The following is a 14,250-nucleotide window of genomic DNA, read 5'->3' on the forward strand; positions in this document are numbered from 1 at the left end:
GACAGTTAATAAATAATGCATAGTGCCTTGTTTCATCAACTAAATGCTTAATTATCTCCTTGTCCATGAAACTTTCAGAGATCTCCAAAGTAGACATACTTTTGTATTTAGAATAATCAACTTCAGGAAATGAAGTATAGGATTCAATGTCAAAATCTGCACCATTTATTCACTTTGATGGATATACTTCTCTTTCATTGCTCTATTTCGCTATGTTTGACAATGAAGGGGTTGGTATAGCACCACCATTGGTTGAAGGTAGAATAGAATGTGGAGCTGGATCAGGCAAAGGTGAAGGTCCTGCCAAAGTGGCCGTGTCATAATCGATGTCTTGTCTTTCAGTTTTGGAAAGTGTGACTGCTGCATTAGTCATTAACTGACAAGACGATAAATTATCAATGATATATGCAACACTGGTAAGTGATATGTAAAACATTAATTGCAAAATTGTGAATTTATGGAAAGTAACATATTTACTGACCTCATTCCCATCTCGTGAATCCTCATCTGCTTCCATATTGACGTCTGGAGGCTCCATGAAAATATCTCCAGTCATATTCTCATCTAGTAATGTGTCTAAGACTTCAAGGGGTTTGATATCAACACTTGAAACCTCAAACCCAAGATAGACAATAGAAGGTTGAAAAAAGTGGCATTTTAACCAAGCGGCGTGTAACACTGAAAAGAATGTATGTAAGTTGGTGAGATGTTCAGCAGTGGAGGAGCTGGAGACCACAATATAACAAGATGATTGTCACAACCAAGCACAGACTTTGTAAACTGTTCAAGAACTGTCAAAAAATTGCCGGGGCACTGGCCACACCAGATGGTCAATCTTGGAAAAATACTGACCACCTGTGAGCTTAGCAAAATGTTTGCCAGTGCACGGCAAGGGATGCGTGTCAAAGATAGTCTGAGCATTGACAGAAACTTTGAAATCACCTCAAAGGCATTACTGTCCTGATGGCGTCCTGGCACTGACTAAGGAGGTAGCCCATTTGCTGGATGTGATGGTTGGACAACCTGGAAGGCTATGAGTCACTCGAGCTCTGCCTTGACTTGGTCACAGAGCACCTTTGGCACCAGGCAAGCCTGAAAGAGATGGGGTTTGGCCAAAGGTTTCATGGTGATGTGGACTTTGAAATTTTTGGCGCAGCCCAAACCCACAGAAAACAGGTGGAGAATTCAAAGTATAAAGAGATGAGTTGTGTGTAAGGCATTTGATCAGAGACGAGATTAACTTCATCAGAAATAGTAAACCCAAAAAGGTTAAAGGCATCCAAACCAAACAAATTTTTGGTGCACGCATTGTTCACCACCAGAAAAGTCAGTGGGCAAACCACAGATTTATATGTGACTGGGGCCAAGAAACTACCTAATATGAGAATACTTTGTTTATTGTAGGTGACTAATGTATGTGACACTGGCGCTAAAGGAGCAGAACCCAAGTCCATGTATGACTGCGAGTTAAATGATGACACAGCAGCAACAGTGTTGATTTGCATGTACAAAACCTTCTAATAAACCTCGACATCAATAAAAAGCTTACTGGGCACAATGAAGACTGCCAATACACAATGACATCCATGTAAGCATCTGCAATAGGCTGTTGAAATTTTGCTTTACAAACAGGAGCAATGTGGCCCGTTTTGTTGCACTGGTAGCAAGTGGCCCACTGCTTAGGACAACCCAACCTATCATGAGTGACAAAACATGATGGACAAGAGGGAGTGTGGAGAGCTTGCATTGTAGTTCCTTACTGGGCTTGCTGTGCTGCTGCTGCTGCAGCCACGGCAGCCCTTGTGAAGTGGGCTGGCCGCCAAGATGTTTTGCTTGCACGCAGACTGCTGCCACCATATTGTCCCCCTATGAACCATCTGATAAATGGCAGGTGGAAGCAGTTGAACTTCTGCAACCTCACACCACAATTCAATTTCAGAACCCACAACCCTCAAAACCGCAAATGATTGTGCAATAGTCAGAATCTTGGAGAGGGAGGGGTTTTCAGATTGGAGGGCCCACTCACAAACCCCATGACTGCCAATCAACCGAATGATTGCATCATGAACTGTTTGCTCAGCATGTAACTCATATACATCAGTGACAAAGTGATGATGGCAACTTAAACCATGAAGCTCAGCTGCCCGAGTCATAAAGGAATGTTCCAGTTTCTTGCAGTACCAATAGAAGTCAACTCAAACAGCAATATGTGCGTCTGTTTACAATAGTATTGCGAAAGAAGGTGCACATATTATCAAAAGAGAGTGAAGATGGAACCTGCAGGGTTGCCAGTTGGCAAAGGACTTGATATATGCAAGGCAATAACCAAGACAAAAAGAAAGCATAGCATAAGATAAAATCAGTCAATCAAAATATGTGAAAATGCTGCTGCAACCATTCTTTGTATGATTCCCATTCTTCAACAGGCTCATCACATTGTTTGTGATGAGCCTGTTGAAGAATGGGAAAGCACACAAAAAATGGTGGGGGACAACTCTGACCAGGTTAGCAACAGGCAAAACAGGAGGCGCAAGGGGCGATGCAGCAGTTGATGTAGATTGAGATGGACATGAACTGGCCAAAAGAGGACAAGTGTTTGCAATACCTGGGTTTGATTGGTTGCACTGTGTCAAATGCTTCTTGCTGTTGACTGAGATGCTGCAACACCATTCGAAAAACCCCTTGCTGATCAACCAGCCACTGTAAAATCTCCTCAATAGCACCGTCATACATTGTAGTCATAACGGAGGACCAACCAGAGACTGTGGCGTGTATGCCAATCACCATAACTTACACTGGACATAGTAAGATAAGGCAAATGTTAAGAAGCAGTAATCACAGGATATCTGAGTGTGAGCATAGTGCAGCAGAGTTTAAATAGGCACTCACCTGTGGTGGGCTCTATTGGAAGTTCAAAATCTTGCTCTTTCAAAGCGCAGTCTCATGGATGACAGTACTCTGCTAATGCAAGCAGCTTTCAAGTGTGAGCACATTTCTTTTCATGGTAATATGCAAGACAGAGATTACCACTGAAGCATCACGCACAAGTTAATAAGAGTGAAAAGCTCAGTGCATTGTATGTAATAGAGCTGGGAGGGGAACAATGGAAAATAGACAGGTCAGAAAATGAAAGATGTAGAAAACTAAAATGCAGTGAAGAAAGCAGTAATTACTTTGTAGAAATGCTGAGACAAGAGAAATTGAATGTAAATTAAGGCCAGTTGGGTGTCATGGACCAATGACGTGTTGTAACACTTATTCCGGTCTGTGAAGTTCTGAGAAACTGGTGTTCGGGAAAAGAATCCAGATGGCATGTGTGGTGAAACGGGTACTGACGTCATGTTTGTCATATTGTAGAGCATGCTCTGCAATACCACGTTGTCAGTTAGGATGAATGGGCATAGACAGAAGGTGTATACCAACAACACACAATATCCTGTTGCAGAACATGCTCTACAACATGACTGCTATGCACTCTGCAGGTGGGAACTAGTGCTACAACATGTCCATGGTTCTCACCATCCACCTTTAAATTAATTCCTTCTGTCTCAGCATTTATTCAAAATACTCCTTTCTTGACTCTGTTTAGTTTCCTACAACTTTTATTTTCTGATCTGTCTTTTTTTTCCCGTCCCTCTCCTACCTCTATTACATACACTGCATTTAGTTTTCCACTCTTATTAATTTGTTCATGATGTTTCAGTAGTAATCTCTGTCTTACGTATTAGCCTGTCTTCCATCTTTAAGCTCGCAGGTTTCAAGTCGCGTCTGGTAAGTCACCCCTGACCTGGGGTTCTAGGTGACTTTTCTGAACTCTAACCCTTTTCCTGAACCTCTCCAGTCCATTTTCTTCACCCCTCTTCCTTCCCCTTCAAACCTTCTTCCAGAAGGAGAAGTCACTATCTGCGAAAGCTTATACACATAAAACCTTTTTTATATGAATGTCTTCCTGTTGCTGCTTGGTGAGTAGATTTTTTCATTTATTCAGTTACATTATAATAGAAAGAAGTTTATCACTTTGGATAGGAACTTGGAGGAAACTGGGTTGTGTTCAACTCTCAGCTGGCCAAATTTCTTGTCAAAGAAGTGGTTACGCAGCAGAATTTAAAGAGATAACATTGGATCATGAGGGAGAAGATTGATGAACAAGCTGCCTATAAAAGGTGAACTTTGAAGAATACAGTGTGAAGAGCACTGATGGAGCAGAACGGAAGGAGAAAATTTAGTATTTTAGAACAAAACTTCAAGCTGTTTCATGATTGATTGATTTATTTATTCATCCATAGAACAATATACATTGATGGGTGTTGTCAAATGTTTTTAAAGTGATTCTTATTAAAATAAACATGCCTCTTACAGTATTTATAGCTCCCATACTTAGTCTTACTTTTCTAATCATGTCATAAATCGTTACATAGTACAATGTTAATGAATAATAAGTTACTATCTACAGTTGTTTTAAATATTCATTTACAATGTAATAGCTATTATTTAGTGAACAATTTTTAGCCTTCAGCTAAAGGTGTGGAGAACATTTACATCTTTTATTTCCTGTGGCAGTCTGTTATAAAATTTTATTCTACAGTGTAATAAACTATTTTGGGTTTTTGAGCTGTTTCTTCTGTTTGGATGTAAAGTGTCTGGATTTGGTTCCATGGTCATGTATTGTGCTGTTTGCGATGTACAGATTAAGATTTTTTTCTTATATACATTATGTTGTGAAAGATGTATTCACATGGAACTTTCAGAATTTCTAGATTTTTTGAATAATTCTTTACAGTGTGCCCTGTTACTACCATTCATTACTGTTCATACAGCTCTTTTCTGTAACTTGGAAATAGTCTGTATGTTCCCCGCACATATTCCCTAAAACATTGGCCCATAACAGAGGATTGAATGCGTATATCCAAAGTGGGCTACTTTGAGGCACAAAATGTTGCACACTTGTGCAAGGATTCACAGGGCATAGACATGCTGAAGATAGCTTCCTTGCCAAAATTCTCACATGCTATGTCCATTTCAATTGACTGTCTACATCCATTCCCAAGAATTTGGTATCAGTTACACAATCTAGTACATCATTTACTTTAAGTGTAGTAGCACTAGGTTTTTTTATTTAGTTGGACATTTATACAGTTGGTCTTTTTTACATTTAAAGTTATTCTAATCTTTAATGACCAGTTGTGGACATCTCCGAGAGCTTCTTCATTCTGTTGTGTTGCATTTTGGTCTGTAATCACTACAGTGCTGTCATCAGCAGACAGTATTTTTCTCCCTATCTGACAGTCTGTTGGAAATCTTTTATATATATAAGGAAAAGGACTGAGCCCAATACACTTCCCTGGGGGTATGCCTGTATTAATATGTTTTGGATGTGAAACTATTTTTGAAATGTATGTGATTTCAACTCTTTGCACTAGTTTTTCAAGTATGACTTAAACTAATTCTTTGCCGTACCGCTAATTCCTTATAGTTCTGATTTGTGTAACAAAATTCTGTGGTCACCTATGTCAAATGCCTTTCATAGATCCATTGCATTCTCACCCTTGTCTACTGCTTCGAGTATGGCTTTAGAAAATTGTGCTATAGCCAACTGTGTTCCTCTTGCGGAGCTGAAACCAAATTGTCCACTGCTGAGAAGGTTGTCTTTACTTAGATACTTCATTAGTCTATTTTTCATTATGGTTTCTATAGTTCTGGATACACAAGATAACGAAGAAATTGGCCTGTGGTTTTCTACATTACAATTTTTTAGTACTGGTATTACTTTTGCTTGTTCAGTTATTCAGGAAAGCAGCCAGATCTGAAAGATTCATTAATTGTTATTGTTAATGGGGTTTTCATGTTGTTTATATATTTCTTAAGGACACTGGCTGGGATCTCATCTAATCCTCTGGATTTTTTTTTATTGATTAATTGGTATATTATTTGTGCTGCCTGTTTCTCTGTTGTTGGAAAGAGCACCAGTGAATGTGGTGTCTGGTCCTGTGGTGCAGAACATGTGTGTCTGGAAGTTTCTCTTGCAGTTTCTTAGCAATGCCACAGAAGTATTCACTCAGAAAGTTTGCTAGTTCCTTTGGGTTGATGATTTGAACATCTTTGCTTTTAATCTGTGTTTCCAGATGTTTTTGTCCAACATCTGCTGTCTCCTGTTTCATTATGTTGCAGATTGCTTTGCTTTTGTTATTTGCCTTCAGTAATGTTTTACTGTCTGTAAGTTCTTTTGCAGGTAGCAATACCTTCCTATAAGTTCTCCTGTAATTTTTGTAAAATCCTGAAAAAGCTGGATCAATTTTGGCATTTTTTGATTCCTCTGGCAATAACTACTTTTTAAATTTTTTTTTGCTCCAGTCAAATGCAGTGTTTTGGGAAATACTTCCACAATATTGTCATGAACTTATTAAACATTTTATTTACATTTATTTCTGCATACACTTTTCCCCACCCTCCATGTCGCAACTGGGATGAGAATTGACATAGGTTTCATTCTAAGATCTTTTGTATGCATTCAATTTAACAGAACGTATTTTTGCTTTTAATATCTGGCAGAGATGAGGTTTGCTGGAAAGTGTACTGCCCCAAAAAAAAAAGACAGGGATCCAGATTCAAGTCCCAGTCCTGCATGTAATTTACCTTGTCACAAACGTTCAGCGGTAGTTCATTGTAATACCTAATTTTCTGAAATTTTCTTTTCTTATCTGGCATTGTCAGTTAGTGATATTCGTGTCTTCATATTTCAGATGCAAAACCTTTGGCTACACATTTTTTTACTGATTGAAATCATAAACCAATGTCAGGGAGCAAACATACTATCAATTAGTGTACTTCCAAGTAAGAGTCATGTGGGTTTTGTAAAACCATTGCTGGATGAGTTAGCAGAGAAAGGACATAATTTAACAATTATTAGCCCTTTCCCAGAGTCGTCTCATGCCAACAATTTAAGGGTTATTTCCTTAAATCTTGCTGGTGGCATGATAAGTAAGTAAATTTTTCTTTACCATGAGAAGCAAAGTTATTTTCTGTCTTGTATTGTAATAACCTATTACTAATATAATTTTATTATTTACAGAATCTCATGGAAATATGACACTATTTGAAATGGGTGGAAGAAGTCCATTTCCTTTGATTTTCTACTTGAAGGACCTAGGAAATGTGCTATGCAAGAATGCTCTTAGTGTACCAGAAGTGCAGGAGTTAATTATCTCACATGATCAAAAATTTGATCTTCTTATAATGAATGGATTTTTCACAGAATGTTTCCTTGGATTTGCTTACAAGTATAATGCTAGTATCATATATCAGACACCAAATGCCCTAACATTTTTAATTGGCAACCCTGTTGGCAATCCTGGTGCATATGCCTATGTTCCAGATGTTATGCTAGATTTTGGCGTAAACATGAATTTCAGGCAGCGAGTAATCAACAGTGTGTATAGCTTGTTAGGTGAACTGGTGCGTTCATTTTCTTATTTGCCAACTCAGCAAGATATCATGAATTCTAACTTTAGAAACATACACTCTTTACCTTCTGTTGAGGAATTACACAGAAGTGCTTCTTTGCTTTTTGTAAACACTCATGAAAGTATGGGAGTTCCAAGACCACTGACACCAAACACAATTCAGGTTGGAGGAATGCAAATAAAGTCAGCAAAAGCCCTTCCAAAGGTGAGTTTATGATCATGTTACCTATTTATTTATTTATGTCTTTGGATGGAGTCATCATGACTTTTGCGAACATTGTACATATGGACCTTAGTGTTACAGGTAGTAGTTGTATAGTCTTTACATGCATTAGTATTATAGGGATCATTAGCTTAACACACGCCGTAAATCCCAAATTTTATTAAACTGTCTTATTTAATTATAAAAATGCTTGAAAATAAAGAATCTAGATCGCATGTAATCATAAAGTTGATAAAATATTTCAGAAAATAGATACAAATAAATAGCCATGAACAACATAATAAATGATATTGTATGTGAAAGACAAACTCAGATTTTTTAAAATTTTTTATTTTATTTTATGTTGTAGGCACAATGTGTATAAATATTTGTGTGTCCGCCCTTTATCAAGTGGAACACATCTAATTGGTAGTCTAACTATGTCCCTATCCAACCCAGAATATCAGGAATCATGGTAAGAACAGCTGCTGCAATGTGGTATTGTCTTTGAAGTTCTGTGGTGACATGTCCCCACAAGAGGAAAACACAAGGTACCAAGTCTGACAATGGTGATGGCCACATGAGTTGCACCAGGTCACCTGCTGCAATGTGGCTTCTCCAACAATGTAGTAACATAACATACAGGTAATCTCGTACACAACTGTGGAAATGAGAAGGGGTGCTATTTTGTTGACAAATGAAATCCCTGTTATCAGCTTCAAGATGAGACACAATTATAGCATGATAGCATGACAAAATAGAATACCATTGAAAGCTCTCTTACAAGCAAGAGGGATCCATAGACTGCTTTATTGGACATTATGCAGAACACATTAAGTTTCTCAGAATCCCAGACATCTTCAACGTCTTATGTCAATTCTCTGCCCCCCCCTCCCCCTCCGTGTGCATGTGTTGTGTGGGGTGACCTTTCCAGAAAGATAAGTCATTTCATAACAGAAATTTAATTTGTTTGTGAAGTCATTATTTGTAAGATGGTTCTGCATGTCAGTGCAGAACTGCACATGGTTTAACAGGCAACCTTGTCATGGCTTGCAGGAGCTGCAATTTTTATGGTTTCACTCTTAATGACTCACAAAAGTTTTTCCACGTTGTTGGCTGAGGGATGTTCAATTCAGCAATAGCTTGAGAGGTAGACTTTTTAAAACCTCCCAACATCACTTCCCTCACACAGTCCACTGTTTGTTCTGACATGCCCGGTCAGCTTGAGCATTTTGCATCCCAGAAACAACCATACTCCTCAAATTTCTTATATTACTTCACAGCACTATTGTAAACTGGTGGTGTTTTTTGAAACTTGCCATGGAAAGCTCTTTGTACATTCGCTACTAGCTAGCATATAAAATGCATTCTCTCCCTGGTTCGCCATTATTTTCAGCAACTACATTTGGTGGCACCCGAGTCGGCAGTGTTCGAAACTAATTTGTTGGCACCATGCTAAAAAAAATTCGGAAGTTTGTCTTTCATATTCTATATCATTTGTTACATTCTGTTTAGTAGCCATTTACCTGGACCAGTTTTGTAATATGTTTCATGGACTTTATAATTACTTTGTACATGAGTGAGTCCTTACTGTTTAATAGGCCTACTTCAAAATTAATTGCATGAATGCAGATTTCTAACAGTTAAAATATTTTTATCTTTCATTTCAACTGTCTGTGATTACATGTTTCCAGTGACTGTAGCAGTTTGTCATACCATGCCAGTCCATTAATTTAATCATTTTGAATTTTTTTCTTTGTCTGAGGTAGTTACTCTTGGACCTGGCATTGTGGCTGTGTATATCACTGTACTTAATTACTTCAGTCTGCTGGCAGACAAAAAGTAATTAAATAAAAGTACTTAAGTAAGTAATAAGAATAGGTTCTGAAATATTTGTGTTGTACAATAGTTTCATGACAAGATTATTTCAAGCCTGGTGCATATATAATCCTCGACTCTAACAATGTAAGCAAAAGATAGATTGCTACACACCAAAAAGACAACATGTCAATTTGGAGACAGGCACAATGAAAAAATACTAGCACATTAGTTTTTGGCCAAAACCATCTTTGGAAATCTCTGGCAGCTTGGACTGGAATGCAACTGTAACATAGAACCTCTTGCCACAGAGACAAAACCATGTGGAAGACCTAGATGCAAGATTGCCCAGTCCACTCAACCAGCACTTCCTATTTCTCTCCTGTCAGAGGCTGGACCATGTATGAAAGCAGCCGTGTCATATTCCAGCTCTGTTGCAACCACTACATAACTTTTTTATGTTGGTGACTACCAACCAACTGTCCACCAGGAAAATGACCACCACCAAACTGTGGCCAAGAGCAAACTAGACCACGCTGGGGATTTATTTATTTCTTTATTTGTATGGCTCACATGCACTCTAAAATTATGGGCATATAACATTAGTAATACTATTAACCACATAGTATGGTTCAACTGGACATTAATCAAGTTTGTGTGGCAGCTGTTTAGCCTCGCAGGGGCACAATACTCAGTGCAAATGGAAGTTATCCTTAGAACACAGTCTCCGTTCCAACCTCAACCTATGTTAACCTGTCATCCCCACTCCCTCCACCCAACAGTTTTCAGCCCCTCTGTCCTGTGACTTCCTACCTGTTCTAGGCCTTGGGCATCTTCTTTTTGTGCTGCCCTCTGCCAATGCACCCGCCTGTCTTTCCCCTTTCCAACTCCTCTCCTTTTTCATTCCCCTGCCCTCCCCCCTTCCCCACTTCCCTGCCCCACAGCCTCCTGACACTGCACCTGCTGGCAGTCTAGTCACTGTACACTCCTCCTCCAGACAGAGCTCTTCTCTCCCCCCACCCATACCCTACCACCCCCATCTGCTTCCATTCTATGTGACAGTTGATTTCCAGTCTGAGCTGCTGGAAATGGCAGTTGTGTACGTGTGGTTTGCTTGCTTGTGTGAATGAATGTGTGCATGTTTTCTTTTCCGAAGAAGGCTTTGGCAGAAAGCTAATGTGTAAATGTCTTTTTGTCATGCCTGTCTGCAACTCAGCTTGTCATCTATACAGTGAGTAACAGTCTATTTTTTGCTTGTATTACTGACATTCCGGTCTGGAATTTCAGTTGTTTGATTAATCCTGAACTCTTCTTGTTGTACAATCAGGACTCTCATAAGTTTGTGTCAGCATCAAGACATACCAATGTTGAGTTTGTATCTGCTCTCAGATGCTATGAGCAACCTCATTTGATCTTCAGTCACGAGAGTTAATCAGGTGTAGGAATGGCTGCTTATGTCAAGTGCAGGGTCACATATTGGCGTGGTTCCTGTTGGTTCTCTCAATAGGTGGGATTATACTAGGCATGACCTTCACCTCAACAGGAAAGTGGAGGGTAAACTGGCTTTGCTAATAGCAGAAAATTTAAGGTGGGGGGGAATTACTATCATGAGTGATAAAATACCAGTGGCTACAGGGTTGAGAATCTTTTTTTAGGACAGAAAGAAACCAGGTTTTAAGAACGGTTAAGACTGAAACAAACCTTCACTTTGAGAAAGAAACCAAATGACATAATTCTGGCATATTGCATCAGCACAAACAGCTGTTGGTTAAAAATTTTCAACATCAGCAGAAATCTTATTTCCACCCAGTTTTAACTCAGTCAATGGGGACTGTCAGCTACCTCTGTTTCATAAAAGTATTTGAGGGCTAAAAATTAAAATTAATGAACTAATTATCTGCATGGATGAATTAGTCATTAAACCCAGTTGACATAATCTGCCTCTCTGAACGTCGTTTGACCACTGGTATGGATGTGTTGAGTATTACAGGATTTAGGTTAGCATTTCATGTTTGTAGAGCATAAAAAAGAAAGGAAGAACTGTCACATTCATCAGGAATTGTCTTATTAAGAACATAGACATTCAGAAATTGTGTCTAGGCCAGCATATGGAAGCATGTGCAACAAAAGTAGAATTTCATAATAAATTCTTCATAATAGCAAGTTTATATCAAGCACCTGCCATTAAATTTAATCTGTTCATAAATCACCTTGGAGGTCAACAGGCCTATTTACCAACAAAAAAAAACAAATAAATAGTGGTTGCTGGTGACTTTAACATAGAATTTCTTTAAAAAATTCCAAACAAGAATTTATTAGAGTCAACAACACTATCATTTGACTTAATTCCTACAGTAAACTTCCGAACTAGGGTAGCTAATTGCTCATAAACAGCCATTGATAGTATCTTTATATGAAGATCTAATCAACAAAATAATATCACAAAACCAATAGTCAATGGCATCTCAGACTGTGACACACAGTTACTTTTGTTAAATGTTAATACTGAGCAGGATATAAAATCTATTAAATCTGAATTCAAGAGGCTGGTCAGTAACCCAAAAATTGATTATTTTATGACACTCCTTAAAGATATGTACTGGAGCAATGTAAACAGCCTAATGGCATGAATGAAAAATACAACACTTTTATTAACAAAGTACTTATTTTATCTTTGTTTTCCCCCAAAACTTACTCAAATTAAACCAGAGACTACAAAGAAAACATGTATTACTCAAGGAATAAAGATATCATTAAAACAAAAAGGAAACTGAAACTTTCTGGCCAATTAAAACTGTGTACGAGACTGAGACTTGAACTCGGGACCTTTGCCTTTCACAGGCAAGTGCTCTAGAGTCTAGAGTACTCGTGAAAGGCAAAGGTCCCAAGTTCGACTCTCAGTCCAGCACACAGTTTTAATTCGCCAGAAAGTTTAATATCAGCACACACTCCGCTGCAGAGTGAAAATTTCATTCTGGAAAAAGGAAACTGTATCTGTCAGTAACAAACAACTGTGATGTTAATGCTATAGCACATTACAAGACATATTACAAAATATTAAAGGTAGTATTATAGACATCAAAGAAAATACCGGGTGAGTCATGAGGAAAGATACACGCTTTGAGATGTGATAGTATTAGTGATTCTGAACAAAAAACTTCATATGCACATGTGCCCTATTGTGAATGGTTTCTGAGATAGAACACATTTAATATAACTTTTGTACATTTTTCTGTAATAACTCAAAAAACCACACATTCCAACGAAAATGTGTCTCAGTACACAATTAAACTAAATTAAATTTGCTACAAAAAGGCTCTATTTATTTTTTGTCTAGGGCTAACAGTTTACACAGACAGATTGTGGGAATATTGAAAATCTTGTATGATGTGCATGCACTGTAGGTTAGGTACTTTTTGTAGGCCAATCTGTGGTAGTTTTCCGACTTGATAGACTAAAAGCGTCCTGTATCAAAATGTTCATCTCAACTTCCTCTATATTACTGTGGTATGTTATAAACAATGACAATGAATAATGCAGAAAATGAATAGAAATGTACATTAAAAGTATTCTATCTCAGATACCATTCAGAATAGGGCATATGTCCACATCAAGTTTTTTGTTAAGAATCAGTAATGCTATCTCCCGACAAAACATGTACCTTTTCTCCTGATTCACCTGAAAAAGATAATCACATCAGGTAACAAAATACAGATAATTTGGGATACAGTGAAGGAGGAGACTGGTAGAACCAGACATGAAGAGGGGAAAATACCATTAAGAGTAAGTGATACATTGGTAGCAGAGTGTTGCAAAACTTTTTTAACAAACATTTCATAACTGTTACTGGAAAGATGGGTTTGTCACGTGCAATAGATGTTGCCTTGGAGTACCGCAGATCAGAGAGTACATGTAACTTCACTACCTTGAATATGACATCGCTACCCAGGCAGAAGTAATGTCCACCATAAAATCTTTAAAATTGAAAAAAATCTAGTCTTTATGATAAAATATCAATGAAGTTAATTAATGAGTGTGCTGAGTTTATTAACATATTAAGCTGTCTTTGTAACCAGTCATTTATTGGTGGATCTTTTCTTGAATGGTTTAAATATGCTGAAGTTAAGCCTTTTTGCAAGAAAGGATATAAAGAAATACCACACACTTTCCATACAGTTTCACTTTTGCCAGCTTCCTTAAAAATTTTAGAAATGGTAATATACAGTCACCTTGTTTACAATCTGACAACAAATAATATAGTGTCCAAGTCTCAGTTTGGACTTCTGAAGGGTTGTGATATTGAGAACAGTATCTACATATAGAGCAAGGATGTACTTAATTCATCAGACAATAAATTATGGGCTACTGGTACATTTTGTGATCTGAAGGCATTTGACAGTGTAAATCACAGTATCCTTTGAAGAAAATTACAATATTATGGTTAACAGGAAATGCTGCAAAATGGTTAAATTCTTGTATCTCTGACAGAAAACAAAGGGTGTCATAAGGAAAGAGGCACAAATCAGATAACATCCAACTGGGGACTAATTACATGTGTCATCCCACAAGGTTCTGTCTTACAGCCCTTGCTTTTTCTTGTATATATTCATGACCTTCCATCAGAACATTGCCAGATGCCAAATTTGTTTTGTTTGCAGGTGATACGAATACTGCAATAATTAGCAAACCAAATATAGTCTCAGAAAGATCAGTGAGTGAAACTATCATGGGCATTAATAAATGGTTCCTAGGCAATTCTTTGTCAGTAAA

General features: G+C 37.9%; 1 protein-coding gene across 1 annotated transcript in view; it reads left to right on the forward strand.

The window, feature by feature from the left end:
* The window catches only part of LOC124805312 (UDP-glycosyltransferase UGT5-like), a 71,382-nt gene that overhangs the window by 19,861 nt on the left and 37,271 nt on the right, over positions 1-14,250 (forward strand). Inside the window, exons 2-3 of the mRNA XM_047265831.1 lie at positions 6,741-6,978; positions 7,070-7,665. Coding sequence (XP_047121787.1) covers positions 6,741-6,978; positions 7,070-7,665 — 834 coding nt within the window. The remainder of the gene's footprint in view (positions 1-6,740; positions 6,979-7,069; positions 7,666-14,250) is intronic.

Source organism: Schistocerca piceifrons, chromosome 1 (assembly GCF_021461385.2).
Source record: "Schistocerca piceifrons isolate TAMUIC-IGC-003096 chromosome 1, iqSchPice1.1, whole genome shotgun sequence".
Taxonomy (NCBI): Eukaryota; Metazoa; Arthropoda; class Insecta; order Orthoptera; family Acrididae; genus Schistocerca; species Schistocerca piceifrons.